This window comes from Sinohyriopsis cumingii, chromosome 15 (genome assembly GCF_028554795.1).
Source record: "Sinohyriopsis cumingii isolate HCF-2022 chromosome 15, ASM2855479v2, whole genome shotgun sequence".
Lineage (NCBI taxonomy): Eukaryota > Metazoa > Mollusca > Bivalvia > Unionida > Unionidae > Sinohyriopsis > Sinohyriopsis cumingii.
This window is the reverse complement of record NC_142975.1, coordinates 96737960-96756027: the sequence shown is the minus strand read 5'-3', so window position 1 is coordinate 96756027 and position 18068 is coordinate 96737960. Positions and strand designations below refer to the sequence as shown.

Here is an 18068-nt window from a genome sequence, read left to right as displayed (position 1 = left end):
CTTAAATAGCAACTCAGTTTAAATATTACAAAGTTTTGTTCACTGAGCTGAAAACTCACTTTGAGGAGTATAATACTGATTTATAATATTGACTATAATACTGTTGATTGTTTGCTTGCCTGGTTTTAATTGCTCTCTGAACATGTTATTGGAAGCATCATGCAGTGGAAATGGAATATAATACCACTGGTTGGGTGGCTTTTTTGCTTGGTTTTAATAATATTTATAACATATTATTCGCTATATCATTTTGAGAAAATGGACAACATGACTGTTGGGTGGTTGCTTGGTCTTAGGTACATTAATAGCTTTATAATTCTCAGCAAAAGGACTAGAATACGGAACAGCATAAAAATATTGCACTATAAAACACAAATTGTACCTTTTTTACAGTAAAATTCGTCTTTCCTGGAACGTTTCAGCATATGTTCTAGCGTTTCATCCAGTTGCTCCTTTGTTAATTGCTGCTTACCCCTGCCCCTGTTTCTCCGTCTGATGCATAGGATAACTATGATGACAATAATACCCACTAAACAAACCGAGCCGAGGACTGCCCCAATTATGGTGTTAGTATCCATTGACGATTTGCTGGCTTCCTGTTGTTCGTAAATAATGCTATCACAGTCTGTGATGTCTACAAGAAAACAAACACAGATCTTTAGTGTAAGGAAATGCATAGAATTATAAATTTCAGTACATGCCTAAAGTGAGACACAGAGAATCATGAATGAAATATATGCCTCAAGTGAGATGTACAGAATTATCAATGAAATATATGCCTCAAGTGAGATGTACAGAATTATCAATGAAATATATGCCTCAAGTGAGATGTACAGAATTATCAATATTTCAATTGTACATTATGCTATATTATATATATGGTACATATTTTCCCTAATATTTCAGTTGTATAGTGTCCCATAAGATTTCACCTGCTTACTATCCCATAATTATGACTTGTAATTGTACACCTGATGATGCCCTGATCTACAGAAGGTGGTAGTGTTGTTATGCTGTTATGGGGTTTAATGCCATTTCTCATTACAAGGCTATACTTGGAAGCTAGTATAATTGGTGGAGGAATAACCTGGGAAAACTCCCAGAAGAACCACTGACCCACGAGAAGCTACTGGAAAGCTTTCTCATGTGCCCACTTTAACCAAGCCTGAGATTCAAATCCAGACACAGCTATGAGATGGCAGTTATCTGGAATGGTAAGCTCTTTATATCATTTGGCCACTCTGGGCCCCACATAATGTGTATTGTAATTAACCTTGTAAAATAGTAATTAACCTTGAATAATCATAATTAACCTTGTATAATAGTAATTAACATTGAATAATTTTACCTTTTACAACTGGTCCACATCTGTTATCCTTTGTACCATTGCTTTTTTCAATCACACATCTGTTTTCCTTTGCACAACTGAAAGTTACCAAATATAAAGTAAATTCATATCTTGTCATTGGTAATCAATTTGTATAGATTTAATGTCTGATAAAAAACACAAATTTAATGACCATTATGAATAATTATCCTTCTGTGAGACATTATTAGGGCTAGATCATTATCCTGTTGCAAACACCCATCCATACACATAACCCCACCAACCTCAATGTGAAACAAAAGTCAACCACTGTATAGAAATATAGCAAGTATGGAATAATGTGTCTTAAAACTTCCTTAATGGGCAAATATAGTTTGCACAGAAGTAATCATCATTATCAGGTTGTATTAGCTAAGTAATCATCATTATCAAGTTGTATTAGCTAAGTAATCATCATTATCAAGTTGTATTAGCTAAGTAATCATCATTATCAAGTTGTATTAGCTAAGTAATCATCCTTATCAAGTTGTATTAGCTAAGTAATCAGCATTATCAAGTTGTATTAGCTAAGTAATCATCATTATCAAGTTGTATTAGCTAAGTAATCATCATTATCAAGTTGTATTAGCTAAGTAATCAGCATTATCAAGTTGTATTAGCTAAGTAATCAGCATTATCAAGTTATAGTAGCTAAGTGATCATCATTATCAAGTTGTATTAGCTAAGTAATCATCATTATCAAGTTGTATTAGCTAAGTAATCAGCATTATCAAGTTGTATTAGCTAAGTAATCAGCATTATCAAGTTGTATTAGCTAAGTAATCAGCATTATCAAGTTGTATTAGCTAAGTAATCTGCATTATCAAGTTGTATTAGCTAAGTAATCTGCATTATCAAGTTGTATTAGCTATGTAATCCACATTATCAAGTTGTATTAGCTAAGTAATCATCATTATCAAGTTGTATTAGCTAAGTAATCTGCATTATCAAGTTGTATTAGCTATGTAATCCACATTATCAAGTTGTATTAGCTAAGTAATCTGCATTATCAAGTTATAGTAGCTAAGTAATCTGCATTATCAATTTGTATTAGCTAAGTAATCTGCATTATCAATTTGTATTAGCTAAGTAATCAGCATTATCAAATTGTATTAGCTAAGTAATCAGCATTATCAAGTTGTATTAGCTAAGTAATCTGCATTATCAATTTGTATTAGCTAAGTAATCTGCATTATCAAGTTGTATTAGCTAAGTAATCAGCATTATCAAGTTGTATTAGCTAAGTAATCAGCATTATCAAGTTGTATTAGCTAAGTAATCTGCATTATCAATTTGTATTAGCTAAGTAATCTGCATTATCAAGTTGTATTAGCTAAGTAATCAGCATTATCAAGTTGTATTAGCTAAGTAATCTGCATTATCAAGTTGTATTAGCTAAGTAATCATCATTATCAAGTTGTATTAGCTAAGTAATCTGCATTATCAATTTGTATTAGCTAAGTAATCAGCATTATCAAGTTGTATTAGCTAAGTAATCATCATTATCAAGTTGTATTAGCTAAGTAATCATCATTATCAAGTTGTATTAGCTAAGTAATCAGCATTATCAAGTTGTATTAGCTAAGTAATCTGCATTATCAAGTTGTATTAGCTAAGTAATCAGCATTATCAAGTTGTATTAGCTAAGTAATCATCATTATCAAGTTGTATTAGCTAAGTAATCTGCATTATCAAGTTGTATTAGCTAAGTAATCAGCATTATCAAGTTGTATTAGCTAAGTAATCTGCATTATCAAGTTGTATTAGCTAAGTAATCAGCATTATCAAGTTGTATTAGCTAAGTAATCTGCATTATCAAGTTGTATTAGCTAAGTAATCAGCATTCTCATATTGTATTAGCTAAGTAATCATCATTATCAAGTTGTATTAGCTAAGTAATCTGCATTATCAATTTGTATTAGCTAAGTAATCTGCATTATCAAGTTGTATTAGCTAAGTAATCCGCAGTATCAAGTTGCATTAGCTAAGTTATCATCATTATAAAGTTGTATTAGCTAAGTAATCATCATTATCAAGTTGTATTAGCTAAGTAATCCACATTATCAAACTGTATTAGCCAAGTAATCAGCATTATTAAGTTGTATTAGCTAAGTAATCAGCATTATCAAATTGTATTAGCCAAGTAATCAGCACTATCAAGTTGTATTAGCTAAGTATTCCGCATTATCAAGTTGTATTAGCTAAGTAATCCGCATTATCAAGTTGTATTAGCTAAATAATCCACATTATCAAGTTGTATTAGCTATGTAGCAGCACAAAACAAGAGACCCTTGAAGGTACTAATTTACAAGTCTGTTTCTGTATTCCTTAAATCATTTAACTAGTGATCATTGAAATCATCTCAGTTATTCCATCATACCTAATTTAACAGCAAACATATTTTATTATATGTCTGAGTAAAAAGGTTCATATTTGTAGAACAAAATTTGTCACAGCTTTTGACCTTAGACATGTTATTAAGGAAAGATGATCACCAACATAATCTCAGATACTGTCAGCAGATACCTGCATGCTAAGATTTGCTTATCCATAAATTACATTTTTCTTTGGAAAAAAACATTGAACTGACATCATTTAAAGTCATTTTTGCAAGCCACAGATGACAATCCACTTTGTTCCGCGCCTGGATTTCCAAGTTTCTCCAAGTTCTTCATGAGCATGGATAAATGAAAATGCGTCATTAAAGACAAAATATAACAATCTCCAGTACATTTAAAAAAGACCTTAGACTTTGAATTCAATGTCAGAGTGCTGAACTTGTTTACTGAAAAATAATGAAATACACAGTCTAGTCAAAACTCTTTTGTAACATGAAATAACACAGTCTGGTCAAAATTCTTTTGTAATATGAAGTCTACAGTTCAGTCTAAATTCCACTGCCATATGAAAACAGTGTGGTCAAAATTCATTTGCAATTTGAAATACAAAGTTTGGTCAAAATTCATCTTTAATATGGAATACAGAGTCTGATCAAAATTTGTGTGTACCGTACGTAATATGTGCAAGCAACTGTGTTAATATCTTCAATAAAGTACAAAAATGCAGCCTGTGACCTCTGACTTGACCCCCTCAGTCAATAATTAGATCTGGTTTTCAGACTACTTCACAATGGCATAGAGATGCTGGTGGTCAGATAAAGACCAGTTTTCATTCAATACCGAAATAATACTGCAAAAAATGTTTTTGTGAAATCCTATGTCAATTACATTGTTCATGAGAAGCTACTGAAATCAGGAAAAGCAATTTGATTGGCTGATGAGATATGGTGATTTAATATGTCACTGTAATGATGACATGAAGTCATGTTTAGCCTAGCCATGGTCAGTTTCAATTGCTGATTTTGACATGCTTCCTGCATTGGTCTCTGCTTACTTTATAATGCTTAATGAGTGGGGCAGTGAAATGACTTAAGTGCCTCATAAGTATACAGTGGAATGACTGCAAAATGTGTGTCTCTAAAGTGTACAGTGGAATGACTGCAAAATGTGTGTCTCTAAAGTGTACAGTGGAATGATTACATGAAGTGTTATCTCTAAACTGTATAACAGAATGACTTAAGTGTGTCTCTAAAGTGTACAGTGGAATGATTGCAAAATGTGTCTCTAAAGTGTACAGTGGAATGATTGCAAAACGTGTACAGTGGAATCATTACAGTGTTATCTCTAAACTGTATAACAAAATGACTTAAGTGTGTCTCTAAAGTGTACAGTGGAATGATTGCAAAACGTGTCTCTAAAGTGTACAGTGGAATGATTGCAAAACGTGTGTCTCTAAAGTGTACAGTGGAATTATTACATGAAGTGTTATCTCTAAACTGTACAACAAAATGACTTAAGTGTGTCTCTAAAGTGTACAGCAGAATGACTGAAGGAAGTGCATCTCTAAAGTGTACAGTAGAATTATTACATGAAGGGTTATCTCTAAACTGTACAACATAATGACTGAAGGAAGTGTGTCTCTACAGAAGAACGACTGCAGGAAGTGTGTCTCTAAAGTTATACAGTAGAATGATTGCAGAAAGTGTCTCTAAAGTTGTACAGTGTAATGACTTCAGCATATATGTCTCTAAAGTGTACAGTAGAATGACTACAAGAAGTGTGTCTCTAAAGCAAACAGTATAATGACTTCAGAAAGTGTCTAAAAAGTGTACAGTAGAATGACTGCAAGAAGTGTGCCTCTAAAGTGTACAGTAGAATGACTGCAAGAAGTGTGCCTCTAAAGTGTAAAGTAGAATGACTGCAAGAAGTGTGTCTCAAAAGTGTACAGTAGAATGACTGTAAGAAGTGTGCCTCTAAAGTGTACAGTAGAATGACTGTAAGAAGTGTGCCTCTAAAGTGTACAGTAGAATGACTGCAAAAAGTGTGTCTCAAAAGTGTACAGTAGAATGACTGCAAGAAGTGTGCCTCTAAAGTGTACAGTAGAATGACTGCAAGAAGTGTGCCTCTAAAGTGTACAGTAGAATGACTGCAAGAAGTGTGCCTCTAAAGTGTACAGTAGAATGACTGCAAGAAGTGTGCCTCTAAAGTGTACAGTAGAATGACTGCAAGAAGTGTGTCTCAAAAGTGTACAGTAGAATGACTGCAAGAAGTGTGCCTCTAAAGTATACAGTAGAATGACTGCAAGAAGTGTGTCTCAAAAGTGTACAGTAGAATGACTGCAAGAAGTGTGCCTCTAAAGTGTACAGTAGAATGACTGCAAGAAGTGTCTCAAAAGTGTACAGTAGAATGACTGCAAGAAGTGTGCCTCTAAAGTGTACAGTAGAATGACTGCAAGTGTGCCTCTAAAGTGTACAGTAGAATGACTGTAAGAAGTGTGTCTCAAAAGTGTACAGTAGAATGACTGCAAGAAGTGTCTCAAAAGTGTACAGTAGAATGACTGCAAGAAGTGTGCCTCTAAAGTGTAAAGTAGAATGACTGCAAGAAGTGTCTCAAAAGTGTACAGTAGAATGACTGCAAGAAGTGTGCCTCTAAAGTGTACAGTAGAATGACTGCAAGAAGTGTGCCTCTAAAGTGTACAGTAGAATGACTGCAAGAAGTGTGCCTCTAAAGTGTACAGTAGAATGACTGCAAGAAGTGTGCCTCTAAAGTGTACAGTAGAATGACTGCAAGAAGTGTGTCTCAAAAGTGTACAGTAGAATGACTGCAAGAAGTGTGCCTCTAAAGTATACAGTAGAATGACTGCAAGAAGTGTGTCTCAAAAGTGTACAGTAGAATGACTGCAAGAAGTGTGCCTCTAAAGTGTACAGTAGAATGACTGTAAGAAGTGTGCCTCTAAAGTGTACAGTAGAATGACTGCAAGAAGTGTGTCTCAAAGTGTACAGTAGAATGACTGCAAGAAGTGTGCCTCTAAAGTGTACAGTAGAATGACTGCAAGAAGTGTGTCTCAAAAGTGTACAGTAGAATGACTGCAAGAAGTGTGCCTCTAAAGTGTACAGTAGAATGACTGCAAGAAGTGTGCCTCTAAAGTGTACAGTAGAATGACTGCAAGAAGTGTCTCAAAAGTGTACAGTAGAATGACTGCAAGAAGTGTGCCTCTAAAGTGTACAGTAGAATGACTGCAAGAAGTGTGCCTCTAAAGTGTACAGTAGAATGACTGCAAGAAGTGTGCCTCTAAAGTGTACAGTAGAATGACTGCAAGAAGTGTGTCTCAAAAGTGTACAGTAGAATGACTGCAAGAAGTGTGCCTCTAAAGTGTACAGTAGAATGACTGCAAGAAGTGTGTTTCAAAAGTGTACAGTAGAATGACTGCAAGAAGTGTGCCTCTAAAGTGTACAGTAGAATGACTGCAAGAAGTGTGCCTCTAAAGTGTACAGTAGAATGACTGCAAGAAGTGTGTCTATAAAACATACAGAAAATGACTGTAGGAGATGTGCCAAGATAAATAGTAAGACAGGGACAAATGTCTTTAATTTTTTACGTCAACAAATTTGAACTAAAACGCTTTTTACTGGCAACAGTGATCAATGACGTATTTTTATCAGACCCTTGCAAGATGGAAATCTCATTAGCCCACTCAAGAGTCGTTGAATAAGACCAAGAAATACTTGGAGAAAAAATTCATTATGTCAAAAACATCTGATTCTGTTACATTTTGTATATACAGATTCTGAATAGAACCATTTTATTTTGAATACTGACATATAAACTCTGGCACTGAACTATTGCTATTTCAATCAGGTTCATGACACTGTATTATTGCTATTTCATACAGGCTCATGGCACTGTACTATTCCTATTTTTATACAGGCTCATGGCACTGTACTATTGCTATTTCATACAGGCTCATGGCACTGTACTATTGCTATTTTCATACAGGCTCATGGTATTGTACTATATAAGGTTTTCATAAAGACTCATGGCACTGTACTATTGTTATTTTCATCATTCATATTTACCTGAATCTGAGTTTTAAAGAGAAAAAAAAGACTTAAATGAAAAATAAATGATGACCAGTGGTGCAAGTAAGGTAGTATGGTCAAGTACACCATACTATTAAGACATTTGTTGCCAGTATGGCCATACCAGAAGATCTGGTTGGGGGAACAGTGAAATGCAAGAAAAATGTCAAATCTATTTGCATACCGATGATGATGAAGCATTTTTGTAACAATAATTTACTCTGCCTAATACAAGAAACATATTGGTCAGTAGAATTATAACATATACAGACTACTGGTCAGTGGAATTATAACATATACAGACTAAATGTCAATAAAGAAAGTGACGATTATCCTCACTTCCTCAAGATCATTAAATCTAATTGTAAAATACTGAAAAAGGATCTTAAATACCCAAAATAATTGTTATTATGGGAGCTGTAAAATTGGGAAACCTTACAGATATGGTTGGATTGTACTGAGGTATTTTGTACATAATGTTACTATAAATATTTTGTACATAATGTTACTATAAATAGTAAAAGGGATCCATGACCATATCCATTTTATAACAAGGATAACCTTATACTAAAGTACTTTACAATGAGGCAGTACTGCACCAAAACTAAACACTTTAATAACAAACTATGGGGTAGGTATTTTACAATGAGGGAGTACTGTACCACAACTAAACACTTTAAAAAAATATGGAGTAAGTACATTACAGTGAGGGAGTATTGTACCACAACTAAACGCCTAAATAACAAAGTATCAGGTACATACAGTACTTTACAGTGAGGGAGTACTGTTCCACAACTAAACACTTTAATAACAATGTATGGGGGAGGTAGACATGATGATACATAACTTGTGAGAAGGGTGGTGTGTATTCTTTATAAAACATACAATAAACATAAAGTAAGGATAACAAAATGGAAAAATGGAAGGAGAGGGTACCTACACATTTATGAAACACAGTGACTTTGATGACATTTCCTTCTAATACAAAAAGGTACTGAAATTTAATCAACACTGATAAATCTTCCAAAGCGGAAATAATACATATTTTTTTCAATCAAATTGAAATTGTTTTTTGCAAGATTTACAATGTTTGGAAGTAATTCCATTCCATTTTGATAAACTTTTTTTTCAGGAAATGAGAAATATAAAAAGTGTAACAAAATGTTTCTTTTTTTACATGATAATGACAAATTAATTTTTCCATAACACTGAAACTGAAAACTAATTATAAACTGTTGAGGTCTTTATGTCTGATATTGCTAAAGGTCAGGTTAGTCTCAAGTAATATAATTTTATTGTTGATTAATAAAAATGTGTTCTCTGCACCATACTGTAGTAGTACTTTTGGAAACTGTGTTTTAATTCCTCCACAACACAGTGCTGGTTCTAACAGAAAATATTACAAAATTACTAAAGGTGAGTACATTATATATTAAATTACTAAAGATATGTTATTATTGTAATAAAGTTGGATGCATATGGTTATAGTGCCACATTTTAAGGAATTCTTAGGTTTGTGTGATTACTTTTGTGATTATTGGAATTCGGCGAAATGGAAATATCCTTAGCCAGAAATAATTAACCAGTTACTAGGAGCAAACATCACGGAGTGAAGTGATAGTGAGTTTCCATAATGCCATGGTTCACTAGTAGTGAACTCCGGCCAAAACCGAATGAATGTCCCTGGAGTAAGATGGTCCATATTAAAATCTTGTGTTGTACATTGATGGTGTGACTGCAGTGGCAGTATTTACGGTAGGAAACCAGTAAATTACACAAAGGAATAAATAAGAAGGGACTCAGCAGATACCGTTTATATTGCCATGGTGGCAAATGTGGTGCAGTTTAATTGGTGAAATGTTCCTGGAAAGCATACATTGACTGGCCTATGGTGGCGGGGTTAAAATAGTTCACAGTGTTAGGGGAACTCGTATAGTTTCTATGGAGTGAACGGCTGGTGGTATGAAAACCTGATGAAGAGAAACCATGCAGATGTGCGGTTGATAGATATTTGGCAGGTTGTTTAATCTGTGGTCTTGTGCTGATTAGAATAAAGTTTATGTATAGAATGGACATGTCTGGCTTTCTAATTTACAACTGAAGTTGTATAGAAGTCTTTGGAAATTTGGGGTAAACTTATGACTTCTAGCAGGAATCGTGCCAGGGTTTGACAACTGCTCAGTCAAGTAAAGACCCCTGGCTTGTAATATTATATTTTAAATTATTAAAGATGAGTACATTTATATGTATTAAATTACTGAAGGTGAATGCATTATTATGCAATAAACAAAAACTCATTTTTTCTATTCTTTGTTCATGGAAAAAATACAGAGACAATTTTGAATCTTACAAGTCTGACTAGTACATTCCTCAAGAATTTCCATCACTACTGTATATACTTTGAAAATTCTCTGGAAATGAAGGCAAAAACAGAATCTCTTTGGTGGCTGTTCCAGACATTTTTACCACATGTATGGATATGCATTTACTAAATACAAGATCCCCATTTCATGCAGTCAATAGCAAGCATTCTGCACACTTCTGGCAAGAAAATAGTATTAATTCTAAGCCAAAATCAGGAGTTGGAGAAGACGATGATATGGCTGTCATGTATTGGCAAACACTAGGTGGTAGGGAGTTGCTGCCAGACACAGACTGGCTTGCTGCACTCCTTCCTTAACACAAGGATTCAGAAAAGGAATCTGATTTTGGCAAGGGACAAAGTATGTTGATAATTTTCATGTTCAATTAATGCATGGTTTTGAACATGGAGTAAATATTTTGGTACTGATGAATGTTGAGTGTGTGTGTATGTACATATGTATGAACAGTAGGTATTTAAATATACATATGAAAAGTAGGTAATAAACATTATAATGTACAGTCTAAACACACCAAACTGAAATGGTTACAAACCTCATAATCATTCATACAGGCTTCATGATGTTTTTCCAGAGAGAACCAAATCGAGTGAAATCTTGCTCAGCAATGACAATGCGTATAAAAGACAAAATTTATGAACACCTTTGGTCAGGATTTTTTATAAAGTACATCAGTCCATTAAGGTCATGTAACTGAAAAGGCTTACTAATAGATGTGGCAATTGTATCTGCTTACAATGTGGCAATTTCATCTGCTTACAAAGTGGCAACTGCATCTGCTTACAATGTGGCAACTGTATATGCTTAAACTCTGGCAAATGCATCTGCTTACAATGTGGCAATTGCATCTGCTTACAATGTGGCAACTGTATACGCTTAAACTGTGGCAATTCCATCTGCTTACATCTTGATAACTATCTGCTTACAATTTGGTAAATTGCATCTACTTACAATGTAGCAACTGTATATGCTTACAATGTGGCAATTGCTTCTGCTTACAATGTGATGATTGTATCTGCATAAAATGTGGCAATTGTAAATGCTTAAAATGTGGCAATTATATCTGCTTACAATGTGGCAATTGCATCTGCTTACAAAGTGGCAATTGCATCTGCTTACAAAGTGGCAATTGCATCTGCTTACAAAGTGGCAACTGCATCTGCTTACAAAGTGGCAATTGCATCTGCTTACAAAGTGGCAGTTGCATCTGCTTGTGATATGGTGATTGTATCTGGTTACAAAGAAAAAAGTCAAAAATGCTATATCTGAGGCTGTTGATAGTGGTGTTCAGAATTTTACAAGTTTATTGCATACATATGTATTCTTACATGGTTGATTTAGTGCCTGATACGGATGTTCAATCCATATTTCTGAATTGAACTAAACAGGTGTTTTCGCAGATGGTCACATCACAATATTTTTAGATACACCAAAATAAACTTGTATAAATTCCAAACTGTTATCAAGTCAGCATGGTATAGATAATAATATTTGGAACATGTGAAAGAGGGGATAAATAATAAATATGATGCACTTTGTTCCAAATCTGGTGCAGTCCCCAGATATAGTGGATGAATACATCTCAACCCATGACCTCAACATATCCTTATGCCATAGCAAACTTGCTCTTTCTGCGAACACAGAACAAAATATGTATGTAGTTTTGTGTAAGTACAATGCACATCCATGCAAAGTAAATACCTAGATTTGCCATATCATATAATGCCGAGCAGATCCGAATCCACTCTATTAATTATACTTGTGATTTGCCATGTAATGCTTGATGGATCTAAATATACTCTGTCAATTCTACTAGTCATCTGTTATGTAATGTTTGAGAGATCCAAGTCCACTCTATTAATTTTACTTGTCATCTGTTGTGCAACGCTTGACAGAACCAAATCTATTCTATTAATTTTACTTGTCATCTGTTGTGCAATACTTGACAGATCCAAATCGACTGCTCCATTGGCCTAGTGGCCAGAGCATCTGCCTCAAAAGTGGGAGGTCGTGGGTTCGATCCCCGGCCAAATCATACCAAAGACTTACCAAAATGGTACTAACAGCTGCCTCACTAGGCACTCAGCATTAAGAGGTTAGTGTTATATGATGCCCCAGTGCTAGACATCACTATAAACTGCCACACTGCGGACATCATAGCAATATGACTGAAAAATTGTTAAAGCTACATTAAAAATCCTAATCACATACGCACAGATCAAAATCTACTCTATTAATTTTACTTGTCATCTGTTGTGCAATACTTCACAGATCCAAATCTACTCAATCAATTTTACTTGTCTTCTGTTATGCAATGCTTGACAGATCCAAATCCACTCTATTATTTCTACTTGTGATCTGCCACATAATGCTTGACAGATCCAAATCCACTCTATTATTTCTACTTGTGATCTGCCACATAATGCTTGACAGATCCAAGTCTACTCTATTCATTCTACAAAATTGTAAAACTGACATTTCACATCCTACAAGTGACTCTTCAAGAGAAAGTCAAGAATAACATCTAACAAACAGCATGATAGCTATCAAGATTTGTGAATTTCAACCAGCGATTTAGGTGATGTGGTAAGTCAGACAGACACACAGATGGAAAACACTAAAACACCAAGATAATATTTTGCATATACTAACTTATAAGTTGAGTCCTTTTGAAAATGCCCAGACCCATATCTGCATTCACATAATGTACCAAAAAGACCCGAGTGTATGTAGTTTGTTTGGAGAAATAAGTAGAAAAACAAGACAGACCCTGATCTGCACTGTCATTGATTATGTCATCTTCAGTTGGATTTGACTTACAAGTGAGAATATATGATAATGAATTACATCTTATACACTTACTTTCTCAAAGGCTTACAAGTCTCGTATTGGTCCACTGAGTCTGACCACATGTCCTTTGCCAAGCAGTTCTCACACACACCTGATATGTAAGAAAAAGATCTCAGAATCTTTTGAATAATGAACACTAAGCAAATTTTGGAAAGTCTCAAAATACTAGTATTATCATAATTAGGAACAAGACAAATAAAAGGGCCATTCTTAGTAGTGATGCTATAGGCAAAATATGACATCAGTACATCAAAGGGTATGCAATACATGGGCCATACAGCAAGATTTCAATTAAGCAACCTTGACCTTCCCCTTACCCAAAGGATAGACTGAAGACAAGAGGTGTATACATATAAGTGCGTAATGTATATGGATTGTTATCGTATGAAAATAATATGTTGAAAGGGATGGAATATAATTCATGTTCATAAGAAAGCTGTGGAATATATATTATATTCATTGAAAGGCTAGGAATCTCTAGTAAATACACTGAAAGGCCTAGGATACATATAGTATATTCATTGAAAGGTGTGGAATATGATTATATTCATGAGAAAGGTATGGAATACATAGTATATTTATTGAAAGGGATGGAGTATATATTGAATGTTCACTGAAATTCATGGAACACATAATATAATAATCAGAAAGACATGGAATATATAGTATATTCATTGGAAAGGAGTGGGATAAATAGTTTATTCATTAATAAGGTGTGGGATATATAGTATATTCTTATGTTATGTGTTTAGGCTCTAATAAAGAGCAACAAAAGAAAGAGTGAAAACAACAAGCTTTGAAAAATTTAACAAATAATTTATTTCCCTGGAAAAACAATGTCAAAAATGAAAAACTGATAACTTACAATTATAAAAATCAAATCCAAAAATAATCCAATAATAATCCACAATTTAAATTTTAGAAGTCTTAATAATGAAATGTTTTAATGAATTCAAGTTCAAGTCCTGACAAAAAATCCAAAATGGAAGGCAATGACATATACTGTAGCCTTTATGGTGCTGTAGCATCTACAAGTCCTTTTAATTCCACAGGCAATAATATTCCAGTGTTTGAATTTCCAAATAAAATTTAAATAAATGTCTTTGTCCAAGAATTCTGCATGAGCACTCAAAATATTTCCAGGAAAAAGAATTAATCTTTTAGACTCCAAATAATTTGAATATAAATTAAAATATAACTCCAAACTGGTCACAAACAAACACTTTTCCAGTGTCCATGATAAAAGCCTAAACTGAGAAATATCTTTCTAAACATCATTATTAAATCTAAATACTGCGCAATTTCAGAAAACACAAAATAGAGGCTCTTTACACCTAAAAATAATGTACTCCCAGTATGACCTTGATAAAAACCAATTATTTTACTCTGATAATAAAATAATAGAAAGTTGTTTACTTGTTTAAGTGATTTCTGAATCAAGGTCAGAAACTAAGTCAAAATTAAACAGTGTTTCTATTATTAGGTGTTTAGGAAAAGAATCAGGTCAAACTCAATTTTCTGGAAAATATCAAATTTCTAGTAAACAAAATTACATTATTTGACCTGTAATGAAATTAAAATAAAAAGATTTAAAAACTTGAAATCAATTAAATAAAATATAAATAAAATAAAATATATGTAACAATATTTGTTAGAAAGGAGTATATTGTTTATTCATTGTAAAGGAGTGGAGTATATGGTCTATTCACTAGAAAGGAGTGGAGTATATGGTCTATTCACTAGAAAGGAGTGGAGTATATAGTTTTTTCATTAGAAAGGAGTGGAGTATATTGCTTATTCATTATAAAGGAGTGGAGTATATCATTTATTCATTAGAAAAGAGTGGAGTATATGGTTTATTAATTAGATGGGAGTGAAGCATATGTTTTCATTAGAAATGAGTGGAGTATATGGCTTATTCATTAGAAAGGAATGGAGTATATGGCATATTAATTAGAAAGGAGTGGAGTATATGGCTTATTCATTAGAACGGAGTGGAGTATGTGGCATATTCATTAGAAAGGAGTGGAGTATATGGTTTATTCATTAAGATGTGCAAAACCGACAGATTTGTATTTGCAAAGAATATATTCCATCCCTGTCCTAATATTATCCTGAAAGTCTTTGATCATCAAAAGTTCACAAATTTTATTTATTTATTTTTCAAAACATATTATAATGACATGAAAATCTAACCAGGGCAAGTGGTTTTTGCATACTGGTACTAACAATGCATTTTGTCAACAACAAAAAATCAAAATCCATTAAGTTCAAATATGTGTCAAAACTTGAAATATAGTTTTATGATTAAAAAATCTGACTGGTTATCAAACAAGTTACCTAAATTTTCTGCCTAACTAACAAGATTCTAGACCTGGACGGATGTAAATGACTGTCAAGATGGGGCATAAAAACAAATGACCTTGACCCTGCATTTCTGGTTCAAAAAGATTCAGAAAACACATATATGAAAGAGAAATGCAGTAGACTAATATCACAATCCAAAAAAAAGTTTGGCTAACAAAACAATAACTTTTATCATCTAATCAATGTCACCACCCATGCAGATTCATGTCTACCTCTGCTAAACCTACCATGACATGTCTTCATTTTGCAATACAACAGACATGACATAATGTATTAATTGGCAATATAACAGACATGACATAATGTCTTCATCTGCAATATAACAGACATGACATGATGTGTTCATTTATAATATAACAGACATGATATAATGTCTTCATTATAAAATGAGACATGACATGATGTGTTCATTTATAATATAACAGACATGACATAAAGTATTCCTTTATAATATAACAGACATGATATAATGTCTTCATTATAAAATAAGACATGACATAATGTATTCCTTTATAATATATCTGACATGGCATAATGTCTACATTTGCAATATCACAGACATGACATGTCTTCATTACAATATCACAGACATGACATGTCTTCATTAAAATATAACAGACATGACATAATGGCTTCATTTATAATACAAGTAACATCTTTGTGGCGTTAGTGGATATATTGTCCTCCATCCTTCACAAAATCAGGTTTTCATCTTTTCATTTCAATCAAAAGCTAAACAGAAACTTATTAATAAGTGATAATTTTAATTATAAAATTCCTAGTATTTATGAGGAAATTAATTCAACTTTAATTAAAGGACTCTTCGAGGGAAATTCCTTACCATATGGCCCCTGGCCAAACCCTTTTGGACATATTTTGTTGGGTACGCACGCTCTCTGGTCTATATTCTCAAAATGGTATCCCGTGTCACATTCACACACTGCGTCCTTAATGTTACTTCCATGCTCCTTGTACTTCATGTACATCTTCGTGCAGACTCGCCTGAAATAAAATGAATATATACACAAAAGTCCATCCATGTGGCTTATGTAAAGTAACTGTAGATATTCATGATAAATCGACTTCTTTTGTTCTTTCATTATTACTAATGGACGAATACTGAAACCATATCTGATATTTTTGAGGAACTCCTACACACCAAATCTGGAAGCAAATATATTTTCTTGCATGTCAGAGAAAATATAGTCACAAGATGCCAGTAAGTGCAATACTGAATTATATGCTTATGACCTCTGACGCTGAACCTGATATCATGAACAGAAGATCAATGAATAAGACTGATTAACAGAGTTGAAAATGAGCAAGCATTTCAAACTGCGTTATATTCTACGAGTGTATAATATTTTCTGCTTCTTGAAGCATTAAATAAATTTACAAGACCATCAAAAGCAAAAGAAAAAAATGAAATGCATGAATGGATGCCGAAGAGAAAACGAAATGAATGATTGGATGCCAAAGAGAGAATGAAACGAACGACTGGATGCCAAAGAGAAAACGAAATGAATGATTGGATGCCATAGAGAAAATGAATAGCAAGAGTGGATGCCAAAGAGAAAATGAAATGAATGAATGGATGCCAAATTTTACTTATTTTAACATATGAAGATGAGTACTCTGTTTGTAAGACTTCAACAGAATCGCCATTACACAGAAAGTTAGCGTCCCAACAGTCCACGGTTGACGCAGCTATAGTTCAAATGATTATGAACTATGCTGTTATTTCACTTAGACTTTAATTGATTTCACTAATTATATCAAGTCATCGTCGTCATCATCGTCAAAATCATCACACTCTTCGCTTTCTTCATCATTATAATTGTCATGATCATCTTCGTCATCATTCAAGAGGGCTCTCAAAGCTCACTTATTTCGACTGCAAGAACAAACTTAAAGACCTAATAATGTTTCCTACCTTAAATATTCTCAGCATGTTTTTTAATGTTTTCTAATTTCATGGTGTTTGTTTTTGTAATCATATCATTGTGATTTTTATCTTATAGGTGTTGTCTAATGATGTAAAGCGCTTAGAGCTTCTAAAGATTAGGCGCTATACAAAGTCCTCATCATTATTATTATTATTATTATTATTATTATTATTATTATTATCTATTACTACTAATAGTAATTAGTATTACTAATTACACCACCACCACTATCATCAAAAACGATCACCACCACCACCATCATCAAAATCAACACAACCACAATTATCATTATTATCGTCAACGTCGTCGCCATTACCATTTTCATCATCATCAAGATTGGTTTGCGTGCCAGCCTTTCGACCGAAATGATGGGGATCTAATCCAACCTGTGCATCAGCGAAGGCCGGCTATTGTGTTGTGTCATTGAGCAAGACACTTTACTTCAATTGTCTTGGGATTAAATAACCTACTTTTGTTGTTGTGTCGTAGAACACCACACCAAACTACAACAAAACCAACATCCTCAACATTTACACCACCATTATTATATTAACTCTTCATGCGTGGTGTGTATTACTTATTTTAATACTGTAATAATAGTTCTTGCTCAAGTTGGTCTGAAGAATGTCTTCAGTATTGCTCGGTATATTTTGTATTACTCCTTTAGCGTACGCTTGCCAACCGATTCTTGGCAACAGCTACATAGTTCCAAAGCAATTATTCTTCAAACTGAACCCAAC

General features: G+C 33.5%; 1 protein-coding gene across 3 annotated transcripts in view; it reads right to left on the bottom strand.

Moving 5' to 3' along the window:
• LOC149782365 (uncharacterized) overlaps positions 1-18068 on the bottom strand; it is a 106967-nt gene that overhangs the window by 23895 nt on the left and 65004 nt on the right. For all 3 annotated transcript variants that reach the window (XM_089933739.1, XM_089933738.1, XM_089933741.1), the window contains 4 exons: positions 16224-16384; positions 13028-13106; positions 1349-1425; positions 383-634 (listed from right to left, as the gene is read on the bottom strand). In XM_089933739.1, coding sequence (XP_089789865.1) covers positions 383-634; positions 1349-1425; positions 13028-13106; positions 16224-16384 — 569 coding nt within the window. The remainder of the gene's footprint in view (positions 1-382; positions 635-1348; positions 1426-13027; positions 13107-16223; positions 16385-18068) is intronic.